This window comes from Panthera leo, chromosome B4 (assembly GCF_018350215.1).
Source record: "Panthera leo isolate Ple1 chromosome B4, P.leo_Ple1_pat1.1, whole genome shotgun sequence".
NCBI lineage: Eukaryota > Metazoa > Chordata > Mammalia > Carnivora > Felidae > Panthera > Panthera leo.
In genome coordinates, this window is record NC_056685.1 from 19,270,876 (window position 1) to 19,289,403 (window position 18,528).

The window sequence follows — 18,528 nt, forward strand, 5'->3', positions numbered from 1 at the left end:
AATTAAAAAAAAAAATAAAAGACTAAACAACTTTAGACCCATAACCCACAGGAAATTCATCTAACATGTCAGTAGGGAGATCCCAGGCTGACCAAACGGGCCTAGTAAGTGCCACCAAACTGAACTGAAAAGCTCCAGTGTCACTAAGTGCAAAAGAAGTAAAAGAATGGAACGTCAAGTGCGTATCAGCAAATACGCCTTTAAGTCATTATTTTATTTCTTTTTATGTCTACCCACACATATACATATACACTTTTATATATATACGTACACATATACACACATACATATGCATAGTTATATACGTACAATTATACTGTTTTATATATAACTGTACACATATAGCTACATAATGTGTGCATTAATGCCATCATATACTTTTGTTTTTAATTTTTGCAACCTCTTTCCCCTTTGTTTGGCTCACCATCGATAAGTACCAAGACCCAGTGTATATTCAGCTACTATATATTAGTCCCTATTTTTCTCCCTACACGTATCATCTTAGTCAGACATACGCAAATTCAGACACAGACGTGCACACATATGCACGCAGGGAAAGCTTTGGAATTTATATGCTTTTATCTGTATTTCCCATTAAACAAATACCACGTGGACATCCCTACATGGCATCTGGTAGATCTCTATTTCATTCTTTCTAATGGCTGCATGATATCCTAGGGTCTGGATTATCACAATTGATTCTGCTATTACCCTGTTGATGGGCTTTCACTATGCTTCCTGGTTTTTGCTCCTACCAGCGATGCTGTCCTAGAGACCCCTGTTCATATGCCTTCTACGTCGATGGTTTTGTTTCTATGGTAGAGATTCCCAGGAGTAACTACTAGATTAACGAGTATATATATATATTTTTAAGTCTTAACAGTTGTTGCTAGATAGCTTTTTTTTTTTTAAGGCAGTAACATTTCACATTTCCCAAACAACTACTCTTTCAATCAAGATAAAATAAAATTGTGCTTCAAAGGCAGGAAATCCACAATCTTCCTGTGACCAGCCTCTAGTCTCTGTTGAACCTTCCTAAAGCTCAGCCAGTCCTCTTCCTCCCCTTGGCCAATCTGGCCACTCCCCCTAAAGCTTGGGACTCCAATGGCCTTCATTCGCCCATGAACTCCCTGCAATTACATGCTAAAGTTGGCATATTTTTGCTTTTGTACCTGATTCAAAGGAGAAGTTCAATGGCTTTCATCAGATTTCCAAAGGGGCCTCTGACCCAAAAAGGGTTAGGAGCCTCTCCTCTGGAGTCTGGAGGATAACGGGAGGGTTGGGTATTGCTGACGACATGATTTAATTCTCTTGATGACAACCAAAAAAAAAAAAAAGTGGATTTTAATAGAGAAGGTTTCGATGCTCATGAAGCCATCAAAAACATTTTTCATTCACATTATTTTAAGAAGAAGCAAGCTCTACAAATCGTTTGCAAAAGGGTGTGGGTGCTAAAAAACAAGAAGGGTGGTGGGGGCGACATGGGTGCTAGGAAACAAAAAACAGAGAGAGCTATTTCCAAAACCAGATAAAAGGTCATTTCTTCTCCAGTATATTGTTTCTCAGAGCAGTTGGTATTTGATCCATGTGAAGGGGAAGTCATACTGGGCTTCCATTCAAAGGAGTAAACATTTCAGTAGAAAAAGAGAAGAGAAAGTGAAATGGCAAACGGAAAAAAGTAACAGTTTACAGAATTTGGGAGAAGATCTTTTGAGGAGACCTAATAAACCCTCTAAGCCAGGAATTGTGCCTTTACTCACTCCTCTTCCCCCACGGCTGCTGGCTTCTCTCCACACCCCCTCACACCCTGAGGGCCGGCAGTGTCTGGCCAAAGGAGGTATTCAGTAAGCACAGACTGAACCAAGAAGTAATTGAAACAGCTTTATACAAAATGAAACTACAGGGGCGCCTGAGTGGCTCAGTCCGTTAAGTGTCTGACTCTTGATTTTGGCTCAGAGCATGATCTCACGGTTCGTGAAACCAAGCCCCATGTCAGGCTCTGTCCGCGCTGACGGTGCAGAGCCTGCTTGGGATTCTCTCTCTCCCCTCTCTCTCCGCCCCTCCTCTGCCTTCCCTCTCTCTCTCTCTCAAAATGAATAAACAAACTTTAAAAAAAAAAAAAAGTAATTACAGAAAATACAGTTAAGTCCTTAAATGCGACTTCTTTGCCAGTAAAGGTTTGAAATCAAGAATAGCATGGTTTTTCTTGATTTGTGGTTAATGGCGAGAAAGGATGAGAAAGGCATCTGTCTACCACTCAAGAGAGTGTCCAATTCTTCATTCTCACGAACTCCTGATTTTCATAAAGTTGTTTACAGTTGTTCCTACTTCATTTCATGCATTATCACCCTTACCATCAAATGCTGTAATATAATCCTGATAATTGTTTAGCATGGTCATCAAATAATAACCACTAAATTAATAAACCTCTGGACTCTAGTTTAAAATCTAAAACAAGGGACGAAGACAAAACAGGTATTTATAGAATTAAGTTAATAAACTACAGATAGGGTAAGTAAAACCCATCAAAATGGGTAAAAGCTTTCATTGTGTTTCCGCTTGTTATGTTGTGGAATGAATGGCCTGTCGTCCGGAATGAGCAATATTTTGCAAAAGATCTCATTACCTCACTTCCAGAAATAATACTACCTCTGCTACACTTTTCCACGATAGCACTCTCTTAAAACATATGGAACGACTGAAAGACACAGGAACCGCAAAGCTAATTTACATGATGGGAACCTAGACTGCAATGATATAGCTGTTTCAGTGTCCGGCAGTGAATTAAATCATACTTGGCCATTGATAACAAAAGAGAAACAACACTTCGTGTTTTCTCAGCCCCTCAGGTTTTCAAAGAGGCTATTTACTGAACGTTGTCTTTCCAAGTTAACTTTATTATGTTATCACGTACGTTTATATATACGCATATATGTATGTATATACGTGAATATATATGTCTATTATACTCATATGTATATACATGCAGGGGCACCTGGGTGGCTCAGTTGGAAAAGCATGCAACTTCGGCTCAGGTCATGATCTCGCAGTTCGTGGGTTCAAGCCCCACATCAGGTTCTGTGCTGACGGCTCAGAGTCTGGAGCCTGCTTCAGATTCTGCGTCTCCCTCTCTCTGCCCCTCCCCCACTTGTGCTCTGTCTCTCCCTCTCAAAAATGAATAAGCATTAAAAAAAATGTAATAAAAATATGTATATACATGTATATTAATATATGCATATTGTATATGTATGTGTTATATGCATGTATACATACACATATAGGCAATATACATCTACATTTTATACATATTATATATAACAGTTTATATACACATTAAGTGGTATCCTATAGAGAGTAAAATATTCTAGAATGAAAAGTTTCAGAACCTTGGCAATTATCCAATCCCAAGGAAATCTTGTTAAGTATGTTTTCTGTGCAATAGGAAAAACATAAGTTAAGATTTATTTTAGTTTTAATTTTAATGATTTATAAGCATTACAGCTATTCTAGAGATAAAGAAGAAAGTGCATAACGGCTCTAAGATTGGTTGTTTAAAAATAGGTTACGATCTTGGGAATGCAAGCTGGTGCAGCCACTCTGGAAAACAGTATGGAGGTTCCTCAAAAAACTAAAAATAGAACTACCCTACGACCCAGCAATTGCACTACTAGGCATTTATCCAAGGGATACAGGAGTGCTGTTTCAAAGGGGCACATGCATCCCAATGTTTGTAGCAGGGCTATCAACAATAGCCAAAGTATGGAAAGAGCCCAAATGTCCATTAATGGATGAATGGATAAAGATGTGGTATATATATACAATGGAGTATTACTCGGCAGTCAAAAAGAAGGAAATCTTGCCATTTGCAACTACGTGGATAGAACTGGAGGGTATTATGCTAAGTGAAATTAGTCAGAGAACGACAAAAATCATATGACTTCACTCAAATGAGGACTTTAAGAGACAAAACAGATGAACATAAGGGAAGGGAAACAAAAATAATATAAAAACAGGGAGGGGGGCAAAACAGAAGAGACTCATAAATATGGAGAACAAACTGAGGGTTACGGGAGGGGTTGTGGGAGGGGGGGTGGGCTAAATGGGTAAGGGGCATTAAGGAATCTACTCCTGAAATCATTGTTGCACTATATGCTAACTAGTTTGGATGTAAATTTTAAAAAATAAAAACGAAAAGAAAAAAAAAGAAAAAAAGAATAAAATCAAACTGTACTAAAAACCCAAAAATAATCAATTAATTAAAACACACACACAAACTATGCAATCTAAAAATGCATACACATCAATACATATTATTATATATATTTACATATAATACATATATAATAATATGTATGTATAGTTAATATGATAACAAAAACCACCATAGTTTAAAGACATTAAGAATGTATTTGCTTAGGGGCGCCTGGGTGGCTCAGTCGGTTAAGCGTCCGACTTCGGCTCAGGTCATGATCTCACGGTCCGTGAGTTTGAGCCCCCCGTTGGGCTCTGTGCTGACAGCTCAGAGCCTAGAGCCTGTTTCGGATTCTGTGTCTCCCTCTCTCTGACCCTCCCCCATTCATGCTCTGTCTCTCTCTGTCTCGAAAATAAATAAACGTTAAAAAAAATTAAAAAAAAAAAAAGAATGTATTTGCTTAAATAAGCTCTATTGCAAATTCGTTTATTAACTTACAGTCCTTTGCTATAGTAAATGAATACTCCTGATTTCTTTGATGGGTACTGTTTCTTATAGACTGTATTTCTTAAACTTACGGTATGAATTAGGTATGGAAGTGCTATCCGTCTGAAGCCTGCCTGGTCTTTTCTTATGTCTCTGAACAGTCCTTGGTCTCCTTCAGGGGCCCCCATTCTTCTGCACCCGTTGGCACCCCATTAATAGCCACGATTTAATCCTCAGCCCTCTTTTATAATCCCCATGCCCTTCTTCCATCCTTTTCTGTATCACCTACATACCGATAACTCCCAAATCTCTGTCACCACTTCAGAATATTTCCTCCGCATCAGGTTTGTACAAGGAACAATCCAGTGGACGCCTGAAAAACCAAGCAGGGAGCTGGGACCAGCTCTTCCTAACTTATTTCAAATTAAAAAAAAATCGGTTACGATCCTTGGCTTCACTATCCTTTACTTCTTTAGTTTAAGTAAGAGTGTGAAATTTGGTATATTTAGCCGTTTGGTGTCTAAAAACACTATGTGCTTGGGAAGGTAAATCTGTAGCTGAAGATGCTTATTAGATCTTCCTCCGTAGCTATTTGCAGATTACAGACTCCCCTGAAGTAAAAACAATTCCACATATATGGAAACGCAGCATGTCAATCAAAAGGAAGCCAGATTTTCCCTACTAGTTAGGATCAAATTTGTGTTAATTTCTGATTTACCATCATCTTAACTCCTGACTTCACCAAAAATCAAAAGAGAGGCCAGGAAGGGGTAGAGGAAAGGAGAGAAATTCTTCTAATCGTTCTCTTCAGACACTGTAGTGAGAAATACTCCCTTATAAAGTACAATCAAGGGCGCCTGGGTGGCCCAGTCGGTTAAGCGTCCGACTTGGGCTCACGTCATGATCTCACGGTTCGTGGGTTCGAGGCCCGCGTCGGGCTCTTTGTTGTCAGCTCAGAGCCTGCTTTGGAGCCTGTGTCTCCCTCTTTCTCAGCCCCTCCCCTGCTTACTCTCTATCTCGGTCTCAAAAAATAAATAAAAGTAAACTTAAAAAAATTGTTTTGAACATATTACTAAGAAAAAAGCAGTATTAATCAGTTGAGGATTAAGAAATATTCAATCTCATGAGCTTACTAACTTAATGAAATGGCTTTAGGTTGAGCTTCTCTGTGCTGAGCAGCACTATCTTTCACCTTTGAGCAATTCCTGGAGTCCACCGAATTAACTCAAGGCTGCAGGCTTAGCAAAACAAATTGCTTCTAGAAAGGACAGGGGGTGGGGAGCACCTGGGAGGCTCAGTCGGTTGAGGGTCCAACTTTTGATTTCCGCTCAAGTGATGATCCCTGGGGTCATGGGATCGGACCCCATGTCAGGCTCCGTGCTGAACATGGAGTCTGCTTATGATTCCCTCTCTCTCTCTCTCTCTCTCTGCCCCTCTCCCCACTCACTTTCTCTCCCTCTCTCCCCCGACTCTCTCTCAAAAAATAAAAATAAAAAAAAACAAAAAAATAAAGGACAAAGGGGTAGTGAAAAGCCAATAACCCTGTAGCGAGAAAACACCGACTTTTAACGTCCAAAAGCTATGACCTAATCAAAGCCACTCAAGAAAACAATTTAAAGCAAAGCATAAAGGAAATGAGCTAAAATAACTAAGGCACTTCTTAAAAGTATATTAATACTTCTAGTTACTTCCACATAGAAAACCTGAGCAACTGAACTAAAGATGACACTAATTGCCATCAATGGATGGATATTATGACTGCTGTTACTTTTGTCTTCTCTTGTCCTCTGTTATTTTTAAACATGTTTAGTGCAAAATTGGACACATCTTCCGAAGCAAAACTGATTTTCCCATCAACTTTCTCAGACCTCTGACCTTCAGCCAATATCTGAGACTAGTCTGGGGAATGTGCTTTCAAAGGAATAGTCACACGACATGGAAGGTCTGACGATTATTATTTTGGCAGACAAAAAAGAATGGCGATTCCTTCTCTTTAAGGTCTTTTCATCTTTGCTAACCTGAGATGTTACTGCAGAACACTTTTGTACTACAGTCAAGATCATTACAACTGGAGGGAATTTTTAAAAATCATCCAGTACAAGCCATTATTTTATGTCCTGAAAAGGCCAAAGGTCAGTGGTACCCAAAGTCACACTTAGTGGCAGAGGCGGGACTCAAACCCAGATCTGTCTTTTTTTTTTTTTTTTAAGTTTATTTATTTTGAGAGAGAGAGCAGGGAAGGGACAGAGAAAGGGAGAGAGAGAATCCCAAGCAGGCTCCACTGTCAGTGCAGAGCCCGAGGTGGGGCTTGAACCCACAAACCGTGAGCTCATGACCTGAGCCAAGATCAAGAGTCAGACACTTAACCGACTGAGCCACCGAGGAGCCCCCTTGAAACCAGATCTCTCGGTCTAGGGCTGTATTTCACCACAAAAGCCAAAGGTTAGCATTTTACGTACAATGTACTCAGATACAAAATAAAGGTCGATTTCCTACAGCTGCTCTGCTATTCCTCCCGAGTCCCCATCACATTCAAATGGGAGGAACTAACTTTAGTCCCAGCCATTAAACCAAATCCACTCAATGATGTAAACGGCTTAGGTATATTCAGACTTCCTCTTGCTTCCTGTCTCCACCATCAATATGCCGTCGCAGCCGGTGTGAGCTGGGAGGGCTTCAGTGACTTCAGAGTGAAGACAGAGGGAAGTCCTGAATCCACGTTCACAACTCCCCATTCTCCCCTCTAACTCCTTTGGCCACAGTGGCATCTCCTCGACCTCTTGGTCATTAGCGTCCACTGAGGACTGTGGCTGGTGACATCAATGGTGTATTCTTCCCTTGGCTCGGAAAAAGCTTGGTGGCATTGCCTGCCGAATCTGGCTCTCCTCACGGGGGTCCTACTACCGCTCCCTGCCTGCGTAAGCCACCCCTGGCTCCAGGGGCACGTTGTCCCTGCAGTGGGAGCTCCCTCCCCAGCAAGCACCCTCGGCCTTCCCCTGCGAGGTGCGCTGAGACTTCCATCGCCTTCCACGCCACGCCCGATGCTGGAAGACAAAACCCAGGTTCTCCCCGTGCCCACCATGCCGGGGAGGCTCACTGTTCAGGTGGGAAGAAGCGTACGTCTTGTAGGGTGGTCTTCTCTGCTTGTTGCCCCCCTGCCACCTACTCACCATGCCTCCCCATCTTCCCTCTGGGACACTTCGGCCAGGACAGACAGGGAGGTCCCGTTTCAGACTCTGATTTTTCTGCCTTTTCCCACAATCTACCAGGGCCAAAAGAGGGACGGACAGTCCTCTTCACATGGGAGCATATTTTATCCTTCTCAAAATGGGGTTCGCTCCTCGCCTTTCTCTGGACCCATCAAAGTGAGGTGGTGTGGCAGCACACGATTCATACAAGAGAAAGGTGAAAAACACGTTGATTTGATATTGCTAAAATATTCACTTCATCATAGCTGTTACACTCATGACCCCAGAGCCACAAAATTAATAGGCTATGTATTCAAATGCCTGATTAAAGGACCAGGAATCTGATTCTGGCCGGCAGAATCACAACAAATAGCGCGTAGCCCGGCCACACAAAGTACAGCACTCACATCCGCCACCATGAGCTGCAGGAGTGATGGAAAGGAAGACAGGACGAGCCAGGAGGGCACCAAAGACCCACGATGCCAGGACTGCGAGACCAGATGGAAAGAATATGGGTCATTTCCGGAGGGGGAGGGGGAGAAGACCAGGCCCCTGTGATGAAAAGCTCTAAAACCCCATCATGACACAGCAAATCAAAACATCTTGGGTCATTTTGCTGTCTGTCACTACTGACATTTTTGTCCCTTACATCATTTTATCCAGAAGCAAAATACGAAAACAATCTGCCTTAAGGGAAATTACCAGGGTTAGAGTTAACATCTGCACAGCACGCTAGGTTCCCTGGAAGAAACGTGCCGCATTAATATTTCTCCTTTGAAGTTCTTACCCACATTCATCCCTTCCTATACGTGAAACATAATCTCTCATCATTCTTGCTGCCTCGAAACCCTGCGAGGGAACGTGCTGAAGCTTCTCCCTGTGAACTTTCACCTTTACATCCAGGAGAAGGTGCTTGTCGCGGGAAGGAGGCAGCATCGCCATGGGATCAGGATACAGCATCAATGGTGAAAAATCAGAAGATGGGAACTAGAAAGCTGCCAAAATTAGGTTCAGAGAAGAGGCACGCATGAAAGGTGTCTCGTCCAAGATCAGCGGAATACAAGAAGTACCAACAAAAACTATCTGGGGGGACAGTCCTGGTGTTCGGAAGTCTGAGGTTGTCGGACGAGATAAGGGACGGATGGGAAGAGGACCCGGCGAAGAGCAGAGGAGAGTCGGCTAAGTTCAGGAAATGGAAACAAAAAAGGAAAACTGATACGCATTTTGAAATGGGGTCTATGGCCAAGCAGGATGCAGCAGACCAGACGGAGACCCCATTACACATTTGTCTGCAGAAAGGTACTCAGGCCTCCTACTCCCTGCAAATGTTTTAAAACATAATTGGAATACACACGGCCCTCCCTGCAGGCCTTGTCCCGGTTGCCATTTTACCCACTTTGATTAGTTTTTTATTACCATCCTGTCCCCGACTAAACCACAGATCCCCTGAGGGTGAGAACTTTATCTGGGCTTTGCTCACCACAGTGTCCCCAACGTGGCCTTTGAATGGTGCCCGGTGGCCAATGAAATTCAGGTCAGATTTATGGCGGGGTGGGGGGGGGGGCCCTCGGGAGGGGATTTGAAGCCTTCAGAAGATGCTATCCAACTACCTCCCCAATCGTCTTTCAAAAGCCACGGGGGTTCCCAAGTCAGAGATTCGTGGCTTTGAAGGAAGTCAGTCTCCGGCGACACTCGATCAGCGTCACCCGAGAGGGGTCTGCGTTAGGTAGTTACTTAACACCTGACTGGACGCTTAGACGGCAGACAACTGAGAGAAAAGCCCTCCGGAAATGCAACCACAGAATGGGGAGGTCCAGAAGTTGCCAAGGGCAAGCTGGAGAAAGAGAAAGCGTGCCACAGGACCACCTCCTCGAGCGTCCAGAGGTTTATAGCAAGCACGTGTCTTCCTCTCCCCCACAAAGACGCTAAACTATTATGTCCCCTATTAAGAAAAAGATACATTCCCTTCTCACCCTTCCTGCTCCCATCTACTGTATTCCCTCCGAGCCATGCGCTTTATGCCTCCGCAGAGACGCGCAAGATTAAAAAAGAATCAGCTCAGATTACAAAATGAAGACTCAAGGGTTCCAGAATGATTTGTATTCTCCCCATAATCATTTTCAATCGTTCATCTTACCCGCGCTCGTAAATTACACACACTCCATTTAAGAACACAGTGAGCCCAAAATCTCTATTATTTTCGGCATGATTGCAAACAGCTAAGCCAATCACATAAACAACCAAGTGGGTGCGACTAACGTTCCACTTGGAGCGGTGCTTCTCAGACCTCTGCCCCACAGAGGGCCAGGGTTTCCTGAGACAGTCACCCGGCCCTGGGAGTGGGCAGAGGCGGAGACGGAATGGGGGTTTGGTCCTCCTTCTACCGGAGCTTCCCCTGCCCATGCCACTGAGCGACCCTTTCCACGGATTTTAGAAGTCCGCAGACCCCCGGGCCGGGCACTCAGAACATCCGTGCCCTTTCTTCCAGAAAGAGTATGCTACACAGCCTGAAAACAGGACACGTTTGCTACAACATACTTTGAAAATAATTCGTCAAGAAAATGTTTCTCCTAAGGGGCTTCTCACATCACTTAATTTTTTTTTTTAAGTTTATTTCTTTATTTTGAGAGAGACAGAGACAGTGTGAGCAGGGGAGGGGCAGAGAGAGCAGGAGACAGAGAATCCCATGCAGGCTCCACACTGTCAGCACAAGCCCAGTGCCGGGCTCGAACTCACAAAATTGTGAGATCGTGACCTGAGCCGAAACCAAGAGTCGGACTCTTAACCGACTGAGCCAGGCAGGCCCCCCTCATGTCACTTAAGTTTTTAAACTTTAGGGATTTTGCAACTTACAAAGTGTTTGTGTTCCAGTTGAGTTTACAAGGCAGGGCTTTTCAACACCGGCTCACTTTCCTACAGGGCAAGGATATTATGCCCATCCCGAGCATGTTACTAATGCTAATAACTAATAGTTATTACTATTAGTAACGTTACTAATACCACTGCAAGTAGAGTTTGACTTTTCCTCCTTGTAGAAGGGGCCACCAGGGGCATCGAACCACTATGTACCCTCTTTCTTTGAAGCCATCCATCCTGTGATCTGTGATGAAAAAGGAGTTAAGTGACAGTGGAAGTCCTTCCCCCTCTCCCTCCCCACCAACTCAACTGCCTGTTTCCAGGGCAGTCCCTGTCCCCCTGTCCACCACAGCCAGTGTCTGCCCGTCTGAGGCTCCAGTGGCATGCCAGCTGGAGAAAGCCTGGAAAGCAGTGCCACCACCAGCTCTGAAAAGCTAACTCATGGTTTGCTTGTTTATTCTCCAATATTTCTCATCATTTTATTATGACAATCTGGCACCTAATACAGATCCCCCCAAAAAAGCTTGAGAGGGTTTGACACTCAGGGGAGGAAAAAAAAAGTTGTTGGAAGTGTCTACAACCCTCTCAGAAACTAAGAACCAAAAAGATGAAGGAAGAAAAGGGAGAAGATCACAATGTGTCTCTATAAATAACTGTTCAGGTTCAACCAAAATTTCGTTTTTGTTTTTCCTCCATTTTGGCCCATTTGGTAAGCTAATGAGCTGAAACAAAAGAACTCGTTTTGTTTTTTGTTTTTTTTTTTGAATGTTTATTTATTTTTGAGACAGAGAGAGACAGAGCATGAGCGGGGAAGGGGCAGAGAGTGAGGGAGACACAGAATCCGAAGCAGGCTCCAGGCTCTGAGCTGTCAGCACAGAGCCCGATGCGGGGTTCAAACTCATGGACCATGAGATAATGACCTGAGCCAAAGTTGGATGCTTAACCGACAGCCACCCAGGCACCCCCAAAAGAACTAGTTTTAACCAAACAATTCTAAAAGAGGATTTCAAACTTGAGATTTGGCACAGGCTTAACTCATTTAGTATCGCAAATGACTATAAACAAGTAAATAAAATACTAAAAGTCAATTTTCCACCCAAACGGTTGAGCTGTTCAGAATTCTTGATGTCCAAACACTAAGGTAATGCTGTGCCGCAGAAGCAAACTATTTAAAATGCTAAAATTAAATCAACTGCCATTCATGAACGTTACCATTTGGGAAGATCCCTTTCTACGCCTTTGCCAAAGCAGAAATGCTCTTACAGAAGTATTTTCATCTGTCACCCAGAAAAATACAGCTGCTAATAAAGAAGAGGAGGAGGATTTCTTCCTTTGCGTGACTTTTGCACATAGCAAAAGTACCTTTGCATAAGCTGAACTACCACCTTGTGCTGCAACCATTTGCTCGCGGATCTCCTTTTCTGAGCGCCCTCTGAGCCAAAGGACCAGAACACTGGTTAAGAGGGCGGATAACGGGGGCTCACAAAATGTAGGCCTATTCCAAGTTCAACTGCTTACCAAGTTTGCAAGGACAAGTTATCTGACTCTTTAAAGGTTGAGTGCTTCATCTAAATAGGGATAGTAATCATAAATACCTGCTCCGTGGGGCTGTTTGAGACCAAATGGAACAACACGTGTAAAATTCTGTGCCCAGAATATAGCAAGGCTGACGATGAGGAGGAGGCTTTCACATCCCCAATGCCCCGCATAGTTCATTGCAATAGTGCAGAGTCAGTCCGTGTTTCTTGAACCGAGTTGAATTTCCCCACACGGTCGGCCCGATGAAGTCCTACATTTCTTTCCAGCGATGACACTGGAACAAAATCTTAAAGAAAATCGGACGCCTTCACCCGCCCACTGTTTTGAGACCCCACGGTGCTTTGTGCCTTCCTCTATCAGCCCCGTGCCACCACCCTATCGGCACCTTCTGAAGCTTGCAGGTTGCTCTGTGACAGAGAATAAAACCAGCCTTTCGTGAAACAGTGAGCTCCTTTTCTTTGCATTTCCAGAACCGGGCACGTGGCAGGAAAACAGTAAATGCTTGTTCCTGGGCCCGGCTCAGGCACCTATCGCCACTGACTGAACCCACAGGGAGCGGTGTGCCTTCCAAGGAAGCAGACAGGTGTTCATATCCGATCCTTTCTCAACCCTCAAGGGTCCACTCCAATCCCACCTCTGGCGGGAACCAGAGACCAATCCCACCGGCACTCATCCCTCCCTTTTGGAATCCTTACTGTAAATAAAAGATAGCCATTCTGGTGGGGCTGGTGTCGGGGGGGGGGGGGGGGGGGGGCTGGTTTATTAGTCCTGTTTCCTCACATACCCTGTGAGCTCTGTGAAGGGAAGATTAACTAATTATGAATTCTTTTGCACAGAACAAGGACATGTAATAGGCAGGAAACAAATATTTGATTGCTTGATTTAGTTCTGTTTTCCAATGTGCTCGAAGTACTCCTCCAGAATTATCTAATTAATCCTAACTTGATGAGAAGAAAGGCATATTGGATCTGCACAGACCACAGCCAAGTCCTGGCACCCTCCACAGTGTGAACGAGCAGGGGTGTTCTTGCCGGCTCGGCGACACTGCCTCTCTTTGGCCAGCACTCAATTTTTTGAACTAATGGCTTAGCACACAAGAATTAGCATTTTACAGAACCAAAAACTAACTGCCAACCAAGTCTTCATGGTGCTGCTGACAGCAAACTCTACTTTGAGTTCTAGCTCCCCCAACTAAACGGACTGAGAAGTGGTCCCAAGACCCACAGAAAGAGGGTGGAGGGAACCACAATCGCCCCCGTGGTCCCATAAACCTGCACAGAGATAATGAGATCCGCTACCACCGAGAGCCGACCGCTGTCATTTAGAATGGCCACAACTAAGCATTTTCAAAGCGTATCAGCCAGGTACCTCTTTCCTTTGCAAATTCTGCGCTTCTCCCTTTTTTTTTTTTTTCATTTCGAGGATTTTCGGGGACCATCATAAAAACAGTAAGCCTTCACGGTCACATAATCTGTTAACTTTCAAAATGCTTTCGCACCTCACGACCTGTTGGATACCTGCAGCCACCCAAGACGGGTAGACGAGATAAGACAGACGGATAGCGGGTCTCACTTTACATAAGCACAGAGAATCAGAGCGGCTGGCCCAATGTCCCAACCAATGAACCACAGCAGGGAGGGGCCAGACTCAGCCTTCGCCTCCCTCGGCTCCTTGGTGTTGTCTTACTACATGGTTGACCAAAGGGCTGCAACGTAGCTGTTCCCCATCTTCCCACAGTGTGGCAGGCAAGACAACGTCTCTGAAAGAGAGCGCCCTGTGTTCCCTAAGAGATGGGGTGTCCCTGCGGAAAGTGCCGAATTTAAATCCCCAGTCTTAACCAGCGTGCTTCACCATATTGAAGGCAAGTTTGCATCCAAAATGGTTGAGTGGGAGCCAACTGTGGTGTTCTAATCTTTGTTCATGCTGTCAGTGTGACATATGAAAGAAATAGGAATAACGTGACAGGATGAAAACAAAGCTAGTGGCTGGTGTGAGATACACAGACAGGGTGTTAGCCCCACACGCACTGCAACTGGGTCAAGTTAACACCTCTTCTTTCCCCTACATATGCGGTGTGGAAAAGCTATTTATAAAATGTTTTTAAATATTTAGGACCAAATAAATCAATATTGTTGGGAAACACTTCCTCTGACCAGAACTCATTTAGTTGCCCTAGTCCCATGTGAATAACAGGACCGGGAATGTCAGGATGATCCAAGACCAGGAATAAAACAGATGTTTTCAGCGCTTTCACCGAGAATGCCCTCCCAGGCCTGCCTTCGGCCTCCACACCAGCCGGTGACCGGGCATAAACAGAACAATGGTGAAACCTCAGGAGAGTGGCCTTGGGACTAATATTTGGTACCAGTGCAACAAATACAGGCTTTCGAGAAGTTACCTGACTCTGCAATTCACTCTGCTGTTTCAGGCGAAGATTTTCAGGTGTATCTGCCACCGTGGTGAAGGACTGCTTTGGGTAGTGCCTGTGGAGAAATATTTTAAAAGAACGTAATTAAAATACTATGTTGCAAAGCAATGCTTTGACACCCAGTTGCTTTATCCTTCCCTCCCATCACAGTGGAAAGAGGTGTCTCTCTCCCCTTGGCGAAGGCCATCTCCGTATCGTTATTCTGGGTCCCTCCTCCATTCTCATGACCCTCTATCACCAGTTACCCGCCACGCCCCGAAACCTCACCCTCGACTTCTCGACTCTGTTGGCTGCCTCCCATCAGCATCCAGGCATGCTCGAGGCTCTCCTATCTTTTATTACCTCTCCCTCTAACCACACACTATTCTAGCCTGTGGAGCTAGACTCTCTTCTCTCCTTCGGCCAAACTTCCTTACCGAGAGGCCTCAACTCACTGTCCCTGCTCATCTCCTCTCCAACTCTCTCCTCAGCACCACGCATTCAGGCTTCTACCTCCTGCTTCCAGAAGTTTCTCTGCTCAAAGTTCTAAGGACTTCCCTGTAGACACATGCAGCAGCCATCTTTCTGTCTTCCTCTTGCTTCACCACCGCTCCATCTGGAAATGTCCTCTCTCTTGGTTTCTGTGTCACCGCACACTGCCGGACTGGCTTCTCCCCCTCTGGTTGTTCCTTCTCTGTCTCCTGTGGGTTCCTCTCGGTTTGCCCTTCCCCCTTCAGGGTGATCTACATCTGAGTGATCACCTGGGTGATCTCAGTGACTCACAGCCGCGGGTGATCGCTACGTGTATGCCGATTACTCCCAAACCTAGCCCAGCGTTCTGTCCTAGATCTCAGACCCCCTGGCATTTCCTCCTGTGTATGTTCCACAGCCACCATAAACTCAACCAGTCTGAAACTCAGCTGTCCGATATCCCACCCCACCTCCAAGACAAGCACCTCCCTCTTATCCACTCTTTCATTTAGAAGTGCCCAGTTGGCCAAGCCAGAAACTAGGACATAATCTTGCCTCCTCACACAGTCAATCAGTCACCAAGTCCATTGATTCTATCTCCTACGTACGCCCCAGATATGTTTACATCTTTCCATCTCCACTGCATTTTTCCCGATAGGCCACATTTTCCTTTCAGGGAAACAGAACGCTTGCCAGTCTTGCCCTTCTGAGCCAGGGTGCCAAAGCAAACATTCTAAAATGCCCGTATGATTACATTACTCCTCTGAGTGAAACCGCTCAACGTCTCCCCATTGATCTGAGAATAAAGTCCAGTCTCCTGTCTTCCGAGGTTCCACGATCGCCCTCTGAAGTCTTCCTGCTCACTCGCCACGTTCCACCCATGGAGCTCACCCTTCTCTTTCCCACCTCTTCGCCACACGCCGCTCTCCTGGACCAGAATACTCCTCCCTCCTCAGGCCCTGCTTCTCTGGCTGACACTTCCTCATCGCCTAGGTCTCGTCCTACACGTCACTGTTTCCAGGAGTCCTTCCCATCGTAATTCTCATCCCATTCATCTGTACACTCCCACGGACATGTCTCCAGCTCGCAGTACAAGGCAAGTTCCATCGTAGCAAGAACAGGCTGTCTTGCCCCTTGTCAGAGCACGTGCAGCCCCTACCGGCATCCAGCTCCTAATATGACTTCGATAATATGTGTAAATATTTGTGGAAGGAAGAAAAGAAGGAAGAAGGAAAGAAAGGTAGGAGACAGGGGGAGGTAACAATCAGCCATATGACCAGAGTACGCGATCAAGCTACAGGAAAGCTTCACCATGTTACGTAATAGATGGTCACACATATGCAAACACACAGGTCCTCCTAGAGGTGAAGTGAGGGGCCTCTGCTCCCTCTGTGTGGGTAAGGGTACAAACCCTGATTCGTGGCTGCCCCCCCCCCCACACTTGGCTTGCACGGGGGGAGGGGGCGTGTATCACTAGCTGCTGTGACTCAATCACCACCAAAGCTGTGGTGCTCAGAGCTGTCCCTCCAAGAACCTCCTCCCTGGCCCCTCTCATTAGTGATGTCCACCCTGCGTCTCTTCCTGTGGTTTCTCAAAAGTCCTCTCCGCCCCACTATTTATACGGCACTATACCTACTCTCCTTGTAGACAGAGACATTAACAGAGCACGATGCAAAGCACTAGTGTTTTCAAAGTCTACCAAGGTTGGGGTGGCCTCGATCATAGGAAATCATGGTGCGCAAATGACTTCTGGCCGTCAAGAGATCACTTTTCCCACACAGCACTCAGCCTCGTATGGTCTCCTTCGCTTCTGGTTTCCACCTTCTAATCCAGACCGCGGACCTAGACAGTCAAGTCTGTTTCGAATGTTGGTCAAAACTAGAGTATTAGGGCGCCTGGGTGGCTCATTTGGCTAAGCGTCTGACTCTTGATTTCGGCTCGGGTCATGATCCCAGGGTCGTGAGATCGAGCCCTGCCACGGGCTCTGTGCAGACCGTGTGGAGACTACTTGGGATTGTCTCTTTCTCTCCCTCTCTCTTTTTCTCTCTCTCTCAAAATAAATAAATAAACTTTTAAAAAAAGTATTCTTTTCAAGGGAGGAGGGCATAGCCCACAAGGTTTCCTCCCTCTACGCACCCTGGAGTCACAGCCTTTGGGTCATCCACACCCTTTGGGGACTACTACTGAACAGTGCTGCTCACAGGGGAAGCTGGATAGATGATTTCGGTATGTTCTGGAATATTTGTACATCAGTCTTGGACAACTGAACTTCACCGGACTTCCAAATGTAGCAACTATGCCTTGCTATAATTTAAAGCTAAAATAACAATTTAGCACATGTGCTTTTTTTTTTTTCCCCAAAATACATTCTGTGGAATAAAGTTTCACAGAGATTTTCAGGGATTCCGCAATGTTTAATTCAAAAATTTTACATATCTATTTTAACTACTTTGAAAACTGTAATGAAAGTCTACCCTCGAATGTGTCACAGGCAGTTTCGCCCGCTGAGACCCTGCTGGTCTAACGGACCAGTTACCTCCGTTTGGGGACAGACATTGGGGGACAACCTGCTCCTGCCTGTTTATGTTTAATTAAAAATCAAACAGGGGCGCCTGGGTGGGGGCGGGGGGCGGGCTCAGTGGGTTAAGTGTCCGACCCTTAGTTTGGGCCCAGGCCATGATCTCTAGGTTGGTGAGTTCGAGCCTTGCGTGTTTGGGATTCTCTGTCTCCTTTATCTCTCTCTGCCTCTTCCCCCACTCAGTCTTTCAAAATAAATGAATAAACATTTTTTAAAAATCAAACAGGAACTTTTAGGTAAATATAATTTTAAAACTAAGCAGAATTTTATTTTTTTTTTATAAATTTTTTTTTTTAACATTTATTTATTTTTCAGACAGAGAGAGACACAGCATGAATGGGGGAGGGGCAGAGAGAGGGAAACACAGAATTGGAAGCAGGCTCCAGGCTCTGAGCCATCAGCCCAGAGCCCGACGCGGGGCTCGAACCCGCGGACCGCGAGATCGTGACCTGAGCCGAAGTCGGACACTTAACCGACTGAGCCACCCAGGCGCCCCATAACTAAGCAGAATTTTAAATTAAACAGCATCCTGAGGTGGAACAGTGAACTGTTGGAGGGGCAGGTGCACAACCCGTTACTGCTTCTCTGTGTGCACCTGCATTTCCTCCACACAAGTTCTATCTAAACAAGTTCTAAAAACAAGTTCTATCCGGATATAACGAAACCTCCCTTGCCGCACATACCTCTCATTCTGGGGTATCACTTCCAAAAACAATCTAATTATTCTCTACCATTTGACTTGACAATGAGAAGAGGCGGCAGATCTGAGCTTTAAAGTATACGCGTATAGAGGTGCCTGCGTGGCTCAGTC

At 45.1% G+C, this 18,528-nt stretch overlaps 1 protein-coding gene across 1 annotated transcript in view; it reads right to left on the minus strand.

Moving 5' to 3' along the window:
• Positions 1-18,528, minus strand: part of LOC122223937 (LIM zinc-binding domain-containing Nebulette-like) — a 200,513-nt gene that overhangs the window by 58,466 nt on the left and 123,519 nt on the right. The window contains exon 3 of the mRNA XM_042945057.1: positions 14,660-14,744. Coding sequence (XP_042800991.1) covers positions 14,660-14,744 — 85 coding nt within the window. The remainder of the gene's footprint in view (positions 1-14,659; positions 14,745-18,528) is intronic.